General features: G+C 48.5%; 1 protein-coding gene across 1 annotated transcript in view; it reads right to left on the bottom strand.

The window, feature by feature from the left end:
* Positions 1 to 1,492: 1,492 nt before the first annotated feature.
* The window catches only part of MARCHF6 (membrane associated ring-CH-type finger 6), a 2,224,824-nt gene continuing 2,206,721 nt past the window's right edge, over positions 1,493 to 19,595 (bottom strand). The window contains exon 26 of the mRNA XM_069613753.1: positions 1,493 to 1,870. Within this exon, the coding sequence (XP_069469854.1) occupies positions 1,780 to 1,870 (91 nt within the window). The 3' untranslated portion in view covers positions 1,493 to 1,779. The remainder of the gene's footprint in view (positions 1,871 to 19,595) is intronic.

The raw sequence follows: 19,595 nt of genomic DNA, 5'->3' as shown, positions 1-19,595 counted from the left end.
TCATGCCTAATGTGTAATAGGTGTAGAAAGTCAGACATCAGTGTTGCACAAAAGTCAGAAAGTATTATGTACAATATTAACTATTTATCACTCTTCGTTTCTTGTTTGTTTAAAATAAACATTTTCTACCAACATAGGAAAAACCCTGCATACAAAGACACTGCCCAAGGCTACATGTAACTTGTATGTTACTTTATAGTAACTATGTTTTAATTCTACAAATTCACTGCAGCAGCAAGGCATCGAAGGCAAACTATTTGCCAATGCCATAATCGCAAAAAATGACTGCTTCACAGGCCTGTCGTCTTTTAGCTTGCAACAATAGAGCCATGTAATTAATAGGCAGGGATAAAAGCACTTTTGCAGTCTACTCTGATTCAGATTAAAGTACTGCATGAATTCTCCTACACTTAATGTCCCAGATGCTTCACGTGTGTATTATTTCTGCCCTCCTCCATAATCCAAACATTTTTAGGTTACACCTTTGGTTTATAAAGCAATATGGTGATGCAAGCATGATTTTCTTACTGTAAACTCTGTAATCTGCGTCTCAGAAGCAATGCAGCCGTTGCAAATGCTCTCAAGTAAAAATATAATTTTCAGGATATCCTCAATTAAAACATTTCCAGTCAAGCGCCTACTTACTTACTCTGATTCACATTACCATCTGATATGTATAAGGAAATGTTGTTTGAGAATTTACATAAACAGGAGCCAGCTCCTCTACAAATAAGAATCTTCTGATGCAATGGAATAATACATTTTTATCATGTTAGGTGGGAACTTAGAATGAAAAAAGACTGCTGTTGTATCTGAAAATGCATAGATTTGAATGAAAGGGAACAGTTATTTAATGCAAAGAGACTACTAGTACATAAACCCTTAATTTTCTTTTTGACATAGGGATTCCTCAAAAATGTGTCTCTCAGTGGCAAATTATAGAAGCTTAATACTTTTCAGTCCTGACTGCCAGCGTCAAGAAATTCATGTTTACTTAAGCATTGCAGATTTAATATACATATTAAAAATGGTACTTGTTTTCCACTCAACACCCAGCCAAAAGATTTGTACTTATTAAATGTACATTACAAACCCAGCAACACATTAAAAAATAACAATCAGTCAATACAAATGTACAACAACTTTGGTGTTATACAATTCTTTTGCCGCTCACTCCCATCCAGAGATGCCAGAACTCCCTTCTTATCAGGAAAACGGCAATGACAATCAAAACAAATCAGATTCTCTAAGAGTTGGTTCTAAAGTTAGAGAGCGTTTGCTTTTCTTACTTTTCTCATGTCCTACTCCTCCACCCAGAAAATGGCAGTCCGAAGGAAATAAGGTGGACAGGAGTCACCACAGTCCATCAATATTTAAGATATGTCACGAGCACCTAACAAGTGATCAGTGACATAAAAATGCTTCCAAATGCTTCTTTTGCAACATTACAGTGACAACTATGCCGCTCATTCACAAAACCAACTGTCCGAAGTAAAGTGGCAATCAGATTTAATAAATTAATATACACTTATGATCTCTCTTCATGTTTGTTTAAAGATGTACAATGCAAATTATTATTCGCTGAACCCAAAGTTTTTAGGTGATGGAAATTCTATTTACACATGTACAGGCAAAGGATTGCAAAATGAATAATACAGGCAAAATGCAAACTGGTGAGCAGTGTCTGTTGCCACTGTTTGAATGCTGAAAATCTTGATGGAAAAAACACACTGCTCAGAGGAGAATGGTTTCAAAGAGTTCATGAAGGCTGAATGTATTCTATTCCTGTGAAGTCTGTGGGGGTGGCGGTGATGTACTTGATCTACCAGATTTGCGTTCATAATTTACAAGCCGTTGTCCAACAAGGTATCTAGAAGGAAAAGAATAAAAAGTGGGAAATTAGCAATAAATATATTCAAATACATACATATATGACAACTCTTACAATGGCTTTAGAAGAACAAATTACTTACCTCTCGCTAATGTTCGTACTGATGGACGTTCCTGCCACAGATTCCTCCTCTCTGAGATCCATCTCCCAGCACAGCTGCTCTTTGGAAACCTTTCTGCGACCACGGGGCGCAGTGCGGCTCCACCCAACACAAATACATGCCCCGCGCCATAAATGACATCTGAGCTAGTATATATAGAAGTGTGGCGCACTGCAACATTGATTCCACCCTTTTGCCCCAGCACTCTGATGTTGAGTGACAGCAGAGGCAAGGAATACTAGCTATGAGCCAAGAGGGGTGGGAAGGGAGACGGGATAAGGAATTCATTCGAGGAACATCCAACAGAAATAAAATTACAGAGAGTTAAGTAATTTGTTCTTCTAATAGACTTGTTCCTCTTAAGAATGCCTCATCTCTGATAGACTCCCAAAGCAGCACATAGACCTGGAGGAGGGCCGATAGTAAGGACACAACCTAAACAAAAAAAGGCTGACTGACAGATCTACCAAAACAAACGTCCTGACCAGACAGGGAACCCAAGCAGTAATACTAAGCAAACATGGGCAATGATTCCCAAGTAACCACTTCGCAAAATTTAAAACTTGGACTCCTTGTTGCAGAACTGAGGTAGTGGCCAACCCTATGGTGGATCACAGCCGAGCCAGATCACAGCACTCCGTGATGCAGAGAATGATCCACCTAGATAGGGTCTGTTTTGTCACAGCCCTTCCAGCAAGGGCACCATCTTAACTAACGAAAAGCTGGTCCTCTTTCTTGGCCTCTCTCATCCCAGAGATGTAGTAGCTGAGGGCCGCACTGGGTCCAGTCGATGGAAACTCTTCTCTGCCTTGGAAAGATGAGGCGCAGGAAAAAAAGGAGAGAATGGAAGGAGAAGGAAGATGGATCTTTTGAGAGGGATGGAAATCTGTGACCACCTTCAGGAGGAAGGATGGCCCAACTCTCAATGTCACCTTCTCCTTGGAGAAAGCCTGTTAGGGATGTTTAACAGAATGCCTGGAAGTCAATCACCAGTCTAGTGGAAGTGATGGCAACTAAGAAGGAGAAATTACTCACCGTAATGATCTTTCTATTGATTCTTCTCCCGCAGATTCCTCATCTTGATAGATATCCATCATCCAGCTCTGTTGCTGGGATACTTAGACAGGCGGTGTAGTGGACCTCGACTCGGCTGTCGATCCACCTTCTTCAGTGCTCGATCGTCGGCTCCAGAAGGTACATCAGGCGTTGTGTGTATATACAACAAGTCACTATGCCCCATGCTTCAGTTCCTCCCTTTTTCCCCTGTGCTTGAACGCTTCAGAGGAAGACCAGATGGGAGGAGGCTAACTAGCCTGTAAAAAACAAAGGTATGCATCCAAAATGGTGATCCCATATAATTAGAGATTACATTTTTTTTTTTTAAAAGAACAATGAGGGGAAAATGAACACCCCAGAGCCATCAACAACATCTTTCTCACTTAGATAGAAGCGGTGAGCCACAACACTTTCTGAGTGGGGATGGCTTGGAGGGGAAACGAGGAATCTGCGGGAGAAGAATACATAGAAAGATCATTACGGTGATTAACTTCTCCTTCAATGAGTTGCTTTTCTCCTGCAGATTCATCATCTTGATACACTCCCCAAGCAGTTGGGCTAAAGGAAGAGGGCAGAAAGTATTAAACAAGTAGGTTCTGCAGAACTGCCCTACCAAAGCGTGCTTCCGTCCCCCGGGCAACATCCAAAGCATGGTGAATGTATGTAAAGAAGACCATGTGGCTAACAGGAACACCCCTCTGTAGGGCTGTGGAAGCTGAAACCTCTCTGTTGAATGTGCTCTGATCCCTGGTGGACGTTCATTGCCTGCCGACTGGTAACATTCCGATATACATAAAATAATCCACCGTGAAAGGGATTGCGAAATAGAGAATGGGCTACGAACAACTGGTCCGGTTTCTGGAACTCATATGAACGGGCAACATAAAAGCTCAAGATTCTTTTTGGGTCAAGACGATTAAATCGCTCCTTCTCTTTCGAGGGGTGTGGAGGGAAGTAAAACACAAATAAATTAATAGATTGTGAAAGGTGGAATTCAGAAACAACACTTTGGAATGAAGCCAGGACAGAGAAACTTTTTCTCTAGAAAACAGCAAAAAAGGTGGTTTGCAGCATAATTCCTGCAGTTCACCATCTTTCCTGGCTGACGTGATTGCAACCAAAAAGGCTGTTTTAAGGGATAAGAGTCGCAAAGAACAGGAATGAAGGGGCTCAAATGAAGCCACCATCAAAAAGGTCAAAACCAGATTAAGGTCCCAATCTGGAACAGAAGGACCTGGTGGAAACCTATTAAGAAGGCCCTTCAGGAATTGGACCATGACCGGTATAGTGAAGAAAGAACCCTAATCCGGGGAACTTTTGAACACAGACAAGGCCATCAAATACCCCTAGACTGTGGTAACCTGAAGGCCTGCTGAGGCCAGTGACAGAAGGAACTCCATCGCTGTAGTGGTGGGGCAAGAGATGGGGGTCGATCATGCATTTCCTACACCATGCCTCAAATCTACTCCATCTGTACGCTTACAGAGATCTTGTAGGCGGTCTGCATGCAGCCAGCAACACCTCAAGTACCTCCTCTGAGAGGTCCCAGTTTTTCCTACCTCATCCGACTGGGTCAGGAGATCCAGGCGCTGAGGCAGCCAGTGAGGTGGGCAGATGGACAGAGCCAAGAGATCTGAGTACCACGTATTCTTCGCCCAGTCCGGGGCGATCAAGATCATGGTCCCTCGGAATCTCTTCAACCTCCTGAGAACCCAAGGAATGAAGGGAATCGGGGGGGAAAGCTTAGTGGAGAGGGAAGGTACAATCCACCAGAAACACATACCCCACTGTGCCGTTCGCTGAGAATTCCCTGGAGCAAAACTGTTCACATTTCCTTTTGAACTCTGTGGCGAACAGATCCACTGCTGGGGAAGCCCAGAAAGAGAACACCTCTTTCCAGGACTTGCAGGCACTTCCCACTCGTGCAAGACTGTGCTCTGCCTGCTCAGAGCAACCACCAAACATTCTCCGTCCCTGCCAGATGAACTGCTGAGACTGAGATCTTGTTCTCTAGCAACCAGAACCACAGTAACATTGCCTCTGTGCATATGGGACGGGAGTGCACGTCACCCTGTTTGTTCAGTTAGAGCATGGCCACTGTGTTATCCATTAGAATGATGACATGCTTCCCCTTGAGAGACGGGCTGAAAGCCCTCAAGGCTAGCCTGATGGCTCGCAACTCTAGTCTGTTGATATGCTACTTGCCTTCTGTCGTGGACCAAAGGCCACTCCCCTGCAAGTCCACGCAGTGACCGCCCCAACCCTTCAATGACGCATCTGTGACCACACGCGTCTGAGGCCAAGGGGGCCAGAAGCGTTCCCTCGTCATAAGGTTGCTGCAGTTGTCCCCCCACCTTAGGTCGAGGACCACCTGGGGTGGAGACGTGGAGAGGGTCCCTGAGGGCTCCTAGATACTGAGACCATTGATCTCCTAAGAGCCACTGGAGGGTTCTCATGCGTAGCCTGGCCTCTGGCACTAGAAAAATACAAGAGACCATGAGACATAAGAGGCAGAAAAAGGAAGCCGCTGGTAAAGTAGCGTGTTTCCAGAACACATGTACCATCTGGTGTATTGCTTTCAGCTCTCTCTTTGGGTGGGAAAGTTTCCCTATCTGAGTGTCTAGACGTGCTCTGATGAACTGAAGCCTCTGGACTGGTGTCACATGGGACTTCATGTTCAGGGAGAAGCCCAGCTTGTGCAAAAGCAGACAGGTGCCCTCCACGTGAGGCAAAACATGCCCCGCTGACTTCTCTCGGATTAATCGTCCAGAATAAGGAAATGCGTGGACCCTATATCTCCTGAGGTGATCCGTAACTACTGCACAAGTGTGGGGAAGACCCTTGGGGCGGAGGTTAGACCACAGGGAAGCATCTTGAACTGATGGAGCATATCTCCTATGGTGTACCTTAGTAACCTCCTGTGCTTTCGATGGATTTGCACATGGAAATAAGTTTCCTGTAGGTCTACAGACATCAGCCAGTCCTGTAGTTCGAGAGTGTGGAGAATATCTCTCAACATCACTATCCTGAATTTGTATTTCCTCAGAAATGTGTTCAAGGCCTGAGGTCCAGGATGGGATGGAGACCTCCTCCCTTCTTGGGCACCATAAAATACTGGGAATACCAATCCGACCCTCTCTGATCGGGAGGTAATTATTCCATGGCACCCTTCGACAACAGGGCTCTCAGTTCTTCCTGCAGCTCCTGTCCCAGTTGGATTCGGGGAGGTGGAGGTCTGTATGTAGGCCTCTTCAGAAAAGGCAAACAATAACCCCACCAAATCAACTGCAGGGCCCTGGCATCGGAACTTATTTCTTGTCACTGAGGCCAATGCCCTGCCAACCGTTCACCAATCGTGCATTGTGGGAGGGGAAAATCAAAGTGGCGTTGAGAACGCGGGTGCCCCTGCCACTGTAGCTGCTTGCTGGGCTCCAGAGGCCCCTCTGCCCCTTCCAGGACGCGAGAAGCGCCTATGCCCTTGCCTGGCTTGCGGTAGCTGCGCCTTCCTGCGATAGCGTACATAACGTCTATAGCTCCTGCCCCTGGAGGCGAAGCTGAAGACAGGCTTGGCCGGCTGTGCCACTAGGCCCAATGATTTAGCAGCCCACTTGGATTCCTTTAATTTCTCCATGGATTCGTCCACTTTCTTACTGAAAAGCATGTCACCTTCAAAGGGCATGTTGAACAGCCTGTTCTGAACATTCGGAGAGAAGCCAGAAGTTTTTAGATAGGCTTGGCATCTCATTAAAACTGCTGAACCAATTGCTCTGCCAACGCAGTCCGCTAGGTCCAGGCCAGTTTGCAATGACTGCTTGGCTACCTCCTTCCCATCCTTCACCAGCTGTTAAAAATGTGTCGTGCATGGCACCCTCAAGGACGTATGCAGCAGCATGTTCCACAGCCTTCCATAAGCCAAACTAGTACTTGGCAAATCCACAGGCTATGGTTGTGGCTTTGAGCGCCATGCTGCCAGAAGTGAACACCTTTCTGGCCAATTCATCCGTTTTCTTTCCCTCTCTGTCTGTAGACAGATCGGAAGTGGCTGCCACTCGTCTGGTGGAAATGGTGGCAGCCTGTATACCCAACCCTTCCGAGGAAGGGTGTATGGCGAGGAAAGTAGGGTTTCCTCTTGCTGGCCTATACTTACTTGTAAAATTGGCATTCACAGGGAGAATAGTACAAGGATGCTGGCATAAGGAGACTAAAGGGTCTGCAATGGCTGGGTTGAACATCATGTTATGCTCAACTGTGCGACACTTGCCCAAAATGTCAGTGAGCTCATACCCCTGAAGGGGTGTGGTAGACCCCTTCAACCCCAAGGTGTCAACAACCCTGTGAACCAGATCCATGAACTTGATATTAGCATGGATATAGGGCTGGTTTTGTTGTACCTCAAGGTCTGGGGAAGTATCCAGACCATTGGTGTCTTGTAGACCCTGAGCTAAGGCCAATAAATCGGCCTGGTCGTCGAAAGAAATCGAAGCTGCCGGCACCCGTGTAAACAGGGTTGACTGGTTCATTGATGCCAAATATGGATTGCATCCAGTCAAAGAATCCCGATCTCAACCATCAGCGACTGTCTGCGCTGAGGGCTTGAGAATAGGTTTCGGAGCCGAAACTGTCGATGCCGAAGGTTCTTTCAGCCGAGGGACACTCGGATGACTGTTGGGGGCCGCGGTACTCAGCATTATGGCCCTGTAACGACTTATGCATGGTAGGCATGATGCCCGAAGGCGTCTGACATTGACGGAGTGGCTGGCTTGGGGTTGGGAGCCACAGGCGCTGCTTTTGTCACCAAAGCTTGCTAGTCGGGGCCGGAGACCCACCTACAGCAGCTTGTTGCTTAAAATTTCAAGCATGGAAATTTTAAAACTTTCCCACTGTTCCTGAGTTGTCGGCCCTGTTGAGGGCTTAACTTCGTTCCGACGACGAGCTGGACTTTCGTAGATGCTGCTTCTTCTTCCGCAAGGAATGGCTCCTGGAGTGGGACCGCCGTTTTAGTCTTCTTGCAATGTCGTTCCTTCCCTTTGTCGCTGGGTGGTCTCCTCATTCTCGGCCTGCGAAGGCCTGACGAGGGACCGCGCCAGAGATTTGGCGACTGGTCGGCCCAAAGCCAGTTTCCCGCCCCTCTCACGTAGGGACTTCAGCTGCATCTTTGCGCACAACGTGCAGGCCTCCGTGTCGTGATCAACATCTAGGCACCACAGACAGATGTCGTGGAGGACGGTTACGGACATTTTGGTCTTGCAATCATGGCATCGCTCGAAGCCTGAAAGCCTGTGAGACGACATTGCATCCAGGTTTTAAGAGAAAAATGTCCAACTAGGTAAAAATAAAGTTGAGTAAACTCAAAGTCGTGTTCCCGATGCAGCGAGTAGAAAAAAGGAACTGAAGCATGGAGCACAATGACGTGTTATATATACGACGTCTGACGTCACTTCTGGTGTTGACGATAGAGCACCGAGCAAGGTGGATCGAGGGGCTAGTCGTAGTCCACCACGCCCCTGTTGAAACGTTTCTGAGTAGCAGAGCTGGATGATGGCTATCTATCAAGATGAGGAATGTGCAGGAGAAAGGCAATCCATTGAAAGAACATTACAGTAAGTAATTTCTCCTGCAGATTCCTCATCTGATAGATTTCCCAAGCAGTTAGGATAACGGAGGCGGGCAGAAAGTGCTACAGTAGCAGATTTTGCAGAACTGCCCTACCAAAAGGTGCATCAGCCCTGCGGGTAACATCCAGACAATAGTGCTTGGTAAACGTGTACAAGGACGACAATGTGGCCGCACGACAGATGTCCCTAATGGGAACTCCTCTCTGCAAGGCTGTAGAAGACAAGACCTCTCTTGTCAAGTGTGCCCTGATGCCGGGAAGAAGCTCCCTGCCTGCAGACTGGTAACATTCTGTGATGCAAAGAATAATCCAACAAGACAGTCTGCGTAGTTACAGCTAGACCCTTGTGGGACATCGAATGGGCCACGAACAGCTGTGCAGACTTTCGGAACTCAGACGTTTTAGCGTCGTAAAAGCACAAGGCTCTTTTGGGATCTATCGGTGCAACCACTCCTCCTCCTTAGAGGGGTGTGATGGAGGGTAGAAGACCATTAAATCTATGGACTGAGAAAGGTGGAACTTAGAAACCACTTTTGGGAGAAAGCCAGGTCTGGCTTTAAGGGAAACTTTTTCCCGAAAAAAAAAAAAGCTGGAAAGGGGGGCTTGCAGTACAATGCCTGCAACTCACTAACCCTCCTGGCTGAAGTGATCGCACCCAAAAATTAAGTGTTACTCACCGTAGTGACTAACTTACTCCTAGTCCTTAGTCCCCTTTCCTCCATCCTGCATGGGCGTTCCTCGTTAGGGACGGGACCGGAACCTTTTTCACAAGAAAAATAAAATGTTCCCTTTAACTGTATATGCGCGTGGGGGAGCACCCCTGAGAGCATGCGCTCCCTTAACCACGCCCACCGGCGCTACACCTCAGTCCCCTTTGACACATTGGCTGTATTAAATTGTTCAAAAATCCAACTATTTTCTGGGGGAAGTGTAGTGGGACGTTTGGAGGAAAGGGGACTAGGAGTACGTTAGTCACTCCAGTGAGTAATAATTACTGCCACGTTCCATTCCCTTTCCTCCACACTGCATGGGCGATTACCACTGACTAGAAAGCCCTGGAGAGGAGAGTGCTTGTGGACTCTCGGCAAACCGGTTACGCAGAACCGCCTGCCCGAAAGGCTGTGTCAGCCCGAGTGCTAGTATCCAAAATGTAATGCTTACAGAAAACTGATGGGGTGGCCCATGTGGCTGCCCTGTTAATCACCTGCCATGACACATGGTGATGGAAAACGACCGCTTCTGCCTTGGCCTGGATTGCGTGGGCGTGCATGTCCCTTGGGACTTCCTTGCATTGTAATTTGTACACCCTATTGGATGGCAGTGACCATAGAAAGACAGAAGGGCATAGGCACACCTAGGCCCAACAATTGTGTGAATTAGTAAAAAGACATAACAATGTACAGGATATGACTCACAGGTATTCATGGTGGGCGAACAAACAATAGCCAGATGACGCTATCCATCTGGATATTGACGCCTTGGACGCTTGCTTGCCTGGTTTCGATCCTCCAAAGGTGATAAACAAAGCATTCGATCTGCGGAAGTCCTTAGTCCTAGCCAGGTAGAACTTCAATGCTCATCTGACGTCCAGACAGTGGAGCAGCTTCTCCACCTCCTCTGTCAGATTAGGGAAGAAGGTGGGGAGCACGATCTACTTGTTGAGATGAAAAGAGGAGACAACCTTTGGGAGGAACCCAGGATGAGTGCAGAGCACCACCATGTCCCGATGACAAACAGAGTACAGCTCTGTAGCCACTAGAGTGACTAATTTGATGTCTACTGTCACCATGGGATCAAATGGTTTGTGTGCCAGGGTGCTGAGTACCACATTAAGGTCCCAGACTCGGTGCAGGCGCCCGATAGGTGGGCATAGTCTTGTTAGCCCCACTGCATGCCTTTTCACCACTGGGTTGGCGGGTGAAAAGAAATACCTGTCTGAATTCCTTAATCCCCTATGGCTGAAAGATATGTCCGACACGTGTCCACCTGGACCCCTGTACTAGCTAGGTAAGTCAAGAATGATAGCACTTGGTCAAGCGTGCAAGTCAGTGGGTCCACTCCTTTTTCTTTGGCCCAGAAGCAGAATGTGGTACATTTGCTCCTGTACTGCTTCCGAGTAGCCCGACTCCTGGCTTCTTGGATGATTTCCAGATTGTCCTGAGACAACTGGAATGTGGTCTCTTTACCTGATTGCAGCACATTCAGCACATTTGCTGTTTGTTAAGGAGCAGCCAATTTTTTGGGGCTTTCTTGGATCAGAGTACAGCCTTCGATAAGGTCAATTGTGATAGGCTGTGGAGTGTGCTCAAATCCATGAATTGCCCTGGCCGATTGGTGGACCTGATGGAGGGATTGCATAGCTCTACAAAGGCCCAAGTGAGGAGTGCAGCGGATGGACAACACACCCCCTCTTTCCAGGTGGAGTGTGGGGTGCGTCAGGGGGTGTGTCCTGGCTCCACTCCTCTTCGGTCTTTATACAAACGGCCCATACAAACATTTATTGAATTTGCTTTCCGATTCTCCCAAATTGGTTAATAGACTCCTGCCAGTACTTGCTTACGCTGATGATGTGGTCTTCCTTGCCCGCACCCCCAGATCAGCACAGCGTCTGGTGGACGACTATTCTGGATTTATGGCCAATCTCAGGCTCAAGATAAATGTCTGGAAATCGGCAGTTATGGCCTGTTGTGGAAAGAAACGCCCCCCCTAAGTCTTTAGTTATTTTTTGCAGAGGAGCGCTGATCCCAAGAGTTAATCACTTTGATTATCTTGGGGTAAGATTCTCTGCAAATTTGGGATCTGAGGCACAGGCTGAAAAGCAGCTACAAAGGTTTAAGCAGTCAGCTGGGGTAAGGGGGTTATCCAGAGCTCCGAGTTTATTTAAAGCAAACCACCAGAATTGCCACTAAATGTAGGCCATGGTAAAGCCACATACGGTCCAAATTTTGCAGTCCATCAAGAGCGTGGCTGTCGTTACTTGGGCGACTCGGGTGTAGCCCTACCAGTAAATCACTGGCTCAGAATCTGGAGAAACACTAGAGCTACCCTCACTCAAGAACAAATTAGTTATCTGGTGACCAGAGAACTTTAATAAAAAAATTCCTTGGCTCAGTCATGTGAGGACACTGCTGGTGCATGCAGGGTAAGGCAAATGCTTTTATACATCAACGCTATTATCATCCAAGACTGCAAACTATGGTAGAGCAGGTGTGCTCTAGCTTCTTTTGGCCAGAAGAGCAGCCTTAGAGCTTATGAAGCCTGCCAACAGATTACACTCACTGATTACATCTCCTGGCTTTTAAAAATATGTGAGCTGGGCCAACCACCAGTCTCAGCGCTTTCACGTTTCAAGGGCCCGTTTTAACTGCCTACACCTGAGAGCTGTGATGTCGGTCTGGTCCAAAGGGAGAACGGACCGGTGCAGTCTTTTATGTGGGGCACCTAAAGAAGATTTGGCAATTTCTTTTTATTCTGCCCCAACTTTTCAATAATTAGGGAACAAACTTTAAAACCCGTTTTGCAGGGCCGTGGCCTGCGACGCTATGAGCCCGCACTACATTATTTGTTAAGGGTTGACTCTGTTCAGGTGGGGTGGGCAGTCTTAAAGTTTTTAAAGCGTGCCTTATCATTAAGAGAATATTTATTAAGGCTTGATTGTCCATGATTCTCTTTTTAAATTTATATGATGATTTTACTTGTTTATTGTTTTTATGGATATTGTGATGTTAATTATTGTGTTTTTATGGTATGCTATGTCCTACCGAAATAAACGTTTTTCAATATCAACTGGCGATGTTGAAGCGTTACCTGCTCAGGGACCAAGCTGCTAGGGCTAGCTTCTCTAGAGAGGGGTGGATCACCGCTCCCCCTTGCTCTACCCAGGAGGGAGTACGGCCCGAGAGGGAGTGGAGCTGGAGGTTGGTCCGACAACTTGAGGTCTGAGAATCATGGCCTGGCTGGCCACTGTGGAGCTATTAGAATGAGACGCAGCTGGAGGGTTTCCCTGATCTTGCCGATGGCGATCTGGTGCCCCCGTTTGTTGAGGTAATACATGCAGGCAGAGTTGTCCATCTGAATGCACACTACTCTGTTCTTGATCATGGGAAGGAATGCCTTGAGCGCGAGCCAGATAGCCATAATTTCCAACCGTTGATGTGGTTCTGCTGGTCGTCCCTAGACCATGGACTGCAAGTCCACCCAGGGTGGCCCCCCAACCCTGGAGGGAGGTGTCTATCATAATGGTGAGATCCGCCTTGGGTGGTCTGAAGGGTCTGTCCACCATGAGGTCATCCTGCCTCCACCATGCCAGGTACTGGTGCATGGGTCTGGTGATTGCTGCTGCCTGAAATCCAGATTCCTGATCCCAAAAGCTATGCCCAATAGGTGCTGATACTACCATGCCTTGGTTACAGTCCTGCTGGGGAAGTGGCCCACAGCGGCCTTGATAGTCATCACCTTTTCCCTCGTGGGGAACACCATTTGCTTCTGCGTGTCCCACTGCATTCCCAGAAACAACAGTGTTTGTGTTGGTTGTAGCTGCGACTTATGGGAGCTGATAGAGAACTCGGCTCGTAAAGTGTGCTCATGAGCCTGCTAGCTGAGTACCTGACTTGTTCCAGAGATGCTGCACCGAATAACCAGTCGTCTAGGTACGGGTATACATGAAGGCCCTCCGCCCGGAGAAGAGCCACCACTGCATTCATGAGCCCTGTGAAGACCCTCAGAGCCATATTCAGTCGAAATGGTAGTACATTGTATTGGACCTGTAAGTGCAGACGGATGACCCGAAACCTGTGGAAGGGTTGATGAGATTGCGCTATGGGGACATGAAGATATGCGTCCCTCAGATCCAGGGAGCACGTCCAGTGTCCCCCACACAGCGTCTCTGCTATTACAGCTGGCATCACCATTTTCAATTTCCGTAGAGGCAGGTACAGGTTTAAGAAGACTAGATCTAGGCCCACACACAGGCCAGTCTGCTTCTTCTAAATAGCAAATCAGCGAGCGTAACTCTGCTAAGAGTGATGGTGTCCCGATCTGTGGGAGGAGGGGGTAACAAGGTGGAGGAAACGGAAGAGGTAGCTTGAAGCCCAGCGAGACTACTGAAATCACCCAGGGGTCCGCAAACCTTGCCCTCCAAGCCTGACTGTGGAGAGCAAACCTGCCCCTGATTGGGGGGCTGTGGATCTGAAACGTCCAGTCATTGCTTCTTTGGTTCTGAGGTGCCAAGGAGGGGGAATGAAAGAATCCCTTATGAGATGACTTTTGGTGTTTACAACTGTGATGGATGGGAGACCGGTCCGGCTGCCTGGCCCGGCGATCTTGAAAGCCCCCGAACCTGCTGAAGTTCCCTGCCCAAAACATTTGGATGCCATTTTCATCAGAATAGCAATAATAGCAGAATAGCAAGTGATTTGGCTGTCCGGGAGCTGCTTTTCTTCTTGTCCAGCTCTTCGTCTGTGGTGGAGTGGAACAAGTCGTCCCCTTCAAAGGGGAGATCTAGGATTCTCTGCTGGACGGACATCAGGGTTGAACCTGGTTGCCGTAAGCCAGGCCGTCCTTCTCATATCTGTGGCTACACAGATGGCTCTACTTGCCATATCAATGTGGGCGACGGTAGCCTCTATGATGTCTTGTGCCACTAACCTGGCTACTGCCAGGCCGGCCTTGAAGGATGCCTACTTGTGGGTAGGTAAATCCAATAGGAAGTGTGAGGAAGGCATGGTATCAAACCGTAAGACAGACGCAAGTGTCACAGTTCAAGGGTGTTTATTGAACTTCAATTGGGTTTGAAAAACGCCTATCTAATCCCAAATCTAAAGATGGGACGACAAGCTACGACCATCAAATAATAACACAGTTCTAGTGGTGTCTTGTCAAAATAAAAGGGCCTATACTAATAAACCTGTTGCCAATTCTTACCTCTAAATACAACTAGTGTGGGAAACAATGTTCTGCAAAAGAAAAGTGTTCAAGAAATGAAATGTTAGGATATTCAAGCCGTTGGCTTACCTTCCCCACGTTTTCAGCACGGGACAAGACGGCACTCTCTAGCTTAGCACTGTCTCTGGCTTCGCTAGCACGAGGGTACAGCTCAAAACTTCAACATCATGGCCTTCTGTGCCAAATTCTCTTTGCCATTCAAAGTCTCTTTTTCAGAGGGCCTGATATAACATAACAAACATCAAAGTTCCTTTTTTCTTAGGATTTCACACGTACAAATTCTCGGGTGATTTTCTGTTCACCCCGGGCCCCCCCCCACCGGGCTCAGGCCCACTTTAGCACAAAACCCTCTCGGGCGATTTTAGCTTCACCTCGGGTCCCTCTCTGCCGGGCTCAGACCCACTTTAACACAAAGCTTTCAATTGATCTCCCTCTGCTGGGCTCAGACCAACTTTATCTACTTTGCCACAAACTTTCATTACTGTATCAACATCGAAGACTTTTGATTGTGCGCAAGATTTTGCTTGACTTCAATTCACAATTCTCTACAACTCTTTCACTTTTCAGTTGGATAACTTACAGAGACCTGTGATTGAGCACACACACGGAGGCCCGACCACTTTGTCAAAAATATTGTACCTTGGTTTCAAGTTCAATCACTCATCAGCAGTTCAACTTTACTTGCGTCTTTTATTACACGTATTTCAAACAATGTTCGTTCCAGCGCTCGCCATACAATGTTGAAGTGGACATGCTTGCTGACTTCTGCGTTTTAGCGTATATGGACGCTGCCGCAATGACAGATGCCAGTGGTTGGGGGTGAACCGGTAAGAGCAGTGAGTCATCCTCTACTTGCCCGAACTTTGCATCCAGCTTTTTGTTAATGGCTGTGTGGAGTGAGGCTTCAACCAACCTTACTGCGCAAGGGCCTCCATGTCCTTCTGCAGTGGAATCCCGGATCTTGATTCTCCCCTGATGGTGAGGACCTCCACCAAGACGCCAGTCTGCTGCTGTTCTTTTTGTGGCTGGGGGATGCCCAGTTATTCCGCCAGGCCGGCGATTCTGTTGTGGAATGCTCTTGCAAACAAAGGCGTTTATGGGCCCCCTGTCCTGGTATGCAATCCCCTTTGCTCTTTGTCGGTAGGACTGGGAGGATCCTTGGACCCCTCGGCGGTTAGTTCGGTACCCTTATTGCTGGCGACAGGGCTCGACTGCCTACGCCCTTCCGTAGGCTTCCCCGGGAAGGAGTCGCACCTACAGGGTGCTTTGCTAAACAATATATTTGCTTTCCTAGTCTTCCTCCAGACGTACACATTAAGGTGCTTCGGCGGGGACCTGGAGAACAGCTCCCTCCACTGCGCCAACCGATTCTTGAGGGACCAGGGAGTAAGAGCGTTGTACGCCAAACAGCCTTCCCATCCGTGGTCTTCTCCCAGGCTTCGGAGTAAGAGGGCTCGCAGGTCTGAGTTGGGAAACAAACAGTTGCACGAAGGGTCCCTACTGAAGCCCACCGCGGACTACAAGCATCGAGGACAGGCTGGGGCACCGGTGGACGCTGTATCCCTGGAAGTATCTGAAAAATAATGATTAGATTTGAGAAAAAAAGAATTATGGGAAACTGCATGGAATTACAAGCCCAGGAGGGCTCAACCACAAGTGCTGGTGAAGCCGGTACGCTGCTGTCGATGAGGAAAAGAGGACTGAGGTGTGGCGACCAGGGGCGGGGTTAAAGGAGCTCATGCTCCCAAGGCCGTGCCCCTGCTCCCATCTAAATTTAAAGAGAACGTTTAATTTTTCAGGTGAAAAAGGTTCCGGTTTCAGTCCCTTCCGTAGCAAGGTGGAGGAAAGGGGACGGGACGTAGGTGTAAGGCTATTTTCGAAGACAACAGTCTCAAGGAACAGGAATACAGGGGCTCAAATGGAGCCGCTATCAAGAATGTCAGAACAGATTAATATCCCAATCTGGGGCAACAAAGGGATTTGGCAGAAACGTATTCACAAGGCCCTTTAGGAATTGGGCCATAACCGGGATCGTGAAGAAATAACTTTGATCCGGGGACCTTTTGAACACAGACAAGGCCGCCAAATATCCTTTGACTGTGGTAACCTGAATGCCTGCTGAGGCCAGTGACAGGAGGAACTCCATCACTGTAGTGGTGGGGTAAAAGACGGGTCGATCTTGCGTCCCCTGCTCAACACCTCAAATCTTCTCCACCTGCACGCATACAGAGATCTTGTAGATGGTCTGTGTGCAGCCAGCAACACCTCAAGTACCTCCTCTAAGAGGTCCCAGTCATCATACCTCATCCTCTCAAGAGCCACACATGTAGGTTGAGGGACTCCGGGGGATAGGCTGGAGTACCCGACCTTCTGACTGGGTCAGGAGATCCGGGCGCCGAGGCAACCGGTGAGGTGGGCAGATGGACAGATCCAAGAAATTGGATTACCGCGTTCTCCTCGCCCAGTCCAGGACGATTGAGATCATGGTCGCCCAAAACCTCTTCAACCTCCTGAAAACCCACGGAATGTCAGGAATCAGGGGGGAATGCATAGTGGCGAGGGAAGGTTCAATCCACCAGGAATGCACGCGTCCCCCCCCAGTGCACTGTTTGCTGAGAATTCCCTCAAGCAAAACAGTCTGCACTTCCTGTTGGAATCCATGGCAAACAGATTCACTGCTGGGGTACCCCAACGAGAGAAGACCTCCTCCAGGAATTCCTGGCAAACTTCAAACTCGCGTGAGACTGTGCTTTGCTTGCTCAGAGCATTTGTCAAGCAGTTCTCTATCCCCACCAGATTAACTGCCGAGATCGAGATCCGGTTCGCCAGCAACCAGAACCACAGCTGCATCGCCTCTCTGCAGAGGGGAGGGTGCGCACGCCACCTTGCTTGTTCAGGTAGTGCATAGCCACTGTGTTGTCCGTCAGAATCAGGACATGCTTCCCCTTGAGAGACGGGGCGAAAGCCTTCAGGGCTAGCCTAAAGGCTGGCAAATCCAGCCTGTTGATGTGCCACCTGGCTTCTGTCGCTGACCAAAGGCCACTCACCTGCAAATCCTCACAGTGAGCACCCCAACCCTTCCGAGATGCAACTGTGATGTGTTGGGCCTGAGGCCAAGGGGGCCAGAAGGGTTACCACGCCATAAGATTGCTGCAGTCAGTCCACCAGCTCAGGTCGAGGACAACTTGGCTGGACACTGAGAGGATCCGTGAGCCTGGCCTCTGGCACTAGAAAAATACAGGAGGCCATGAGACTTAAGAGGCAGAGGAAGGAAACGACAGGTAAAGTGGTGTGGTTTCGGAATAAATGTACCATCTGCTCTATGCTTTTGGCTCTCTCTTCGGGTGGGAAAGCCTTCCTTATCCGAGTGTCTAGGACTGCTCCGATGAACTGGAGCTTTTTGGACTGGTGTCACGTGGGACTTCAAGTTCAGGGAGAAGCCCAGCCTGTGCAGTAGTAGGCAGGTGTTCTCCAGATGAGACAAGACCTTCCCGCTAACTTCCCCCAGATCAGCCAGTCGTCCAGGTAAGTAAATACGTGGACCCGGATCTCTTCAGGTGACCCTCGACTACCGCCACAACCTTGTTAAGACCCTGAGAGGTGGCCAACACAAAGGGAAGCACCTTGAACCGATAGTGCTTGTCCATAGGAACTTTCTGTGCTTTAATGTATTGGCACATGGAAATAGGCGTCCTGTAGGTTCATTGACACCAGCCAGTCCTGAAGTTCGAGAGCATGGAGAATCTCTCAACGTCACCATCCTGAACTTGTTCAAGGCATGAGGTCCAGAATGGGACTGAGACCTCCTCCCTTCTTGGGCACCAAAAAATACTCAGAATACCAGTCCGACACTCTCTATTTAGGAGATACCTCTTCAGGGCTCTCAGTTCTTCCTGGAGCTCCCGTCCCGATTGGATTGGGGGATTTGGGAGTCTGACCGGTGGATTTCTCAAGAAGGGCAGGCAATGACCACAAAGAATTGTTTGCAGGGCCCAGGCCTCTGAGGTAATCTCCTGCCACTGGGGTCAATGACGTGCTAACCGTCCACCAACCGGTAAATCCTGAGAGGGGAAATCAAAGCGGCTTAGGCCACTGTCTGTTGCCCTCACAAAACCTTTCTGCCCCTTCCGAGAAACGTAAAACGCCTCTGCCCCAGCCTGGTTTGTGGGAGCTGCGCATCTCTGCCATAGGGTACATAGCACTTATAGACTCTTCCCCTTGAGGCAAAGCTGAAAGCAGGTTTGGCTGGCTCACCAGCTAGGCCCAGTGACTTAGCGGCAATCTTATACTCCTTGAATTTTTCTAAAGAGTCATCCCGCCTTTTGTCCAAAGAGCATATCTCCCTCAAAAGGCATATCCAGCAGGCGGTTCTGAACATTCAGGGACAATCCAGAGGTTTTTAAATAGGATTTCCGCCTCATAACTACTGCTGACTCCATTGAGTGGCCAATGCAGTCTGCAACATCCAGGCCTGTTTGCAATGACTGCTTGGCTACCTCCTTCCGGTCCTCCACAAGCTGTAGAAATCTGTCCCGCATAGCACCCTGAGGGACGTATTCTGTTGCATGTTCCACAGCTTTCCACAAACCGTAAGCATACTGCTCAAATCTGCAAGCTACATTTGTGGCCTTGAGTGCCATGCTGCCAGAAGTGAAAACTTTCTTGGCTAAAGAGTCTAACTTCTTTCCCTCCCTATCCGGGGGGAGATTTGATGTGGATGCCGTGGGTCTGGTGGATATCGTGGAAGCTTGCACCACAAGCCTTTCTGGGGAAGGGTGGGTAAAGAGGAAAGAAGGATCCTCTCTTGCCAGCCTGTACTTCCCAGTGAAATTGGCATTCACGGGGAAAGACGTGCAAGGGTGTGGCTGAGGGGTCTGCTATGGCCTGATTGAAAGGCATGTTATGGTCAACTGCCGGACCTGTACCTAGGATGTCTCTCAGGTCGTACCCCTAAAAAGGTGTGGTGGACGACTTTAGCCCAAGGGTGTTTA

This window comes from Ambystoma mexicanum, chromosome 5p, assembly GCF_040938575.1.
Source record: "Ambystoma mexicanum isolate Mex_15411 chromosome 5p, UKY_AmexF1_1, whole genome shotgun sequence".
In the NCBI taxonomy this organism is placed as follows: domain Eukaryota; kingdom Metazoa; phylum Chordata; class Amphibia; order Caudata; family Ambystomatidae; genus Ambystoma; species Ambystoma mexicanum.
The sequence above is the reverse complement of the archived record's forward strand: the minus strand, read 5'-3'. Positions and strand labels throughout refer to the sequence as shown.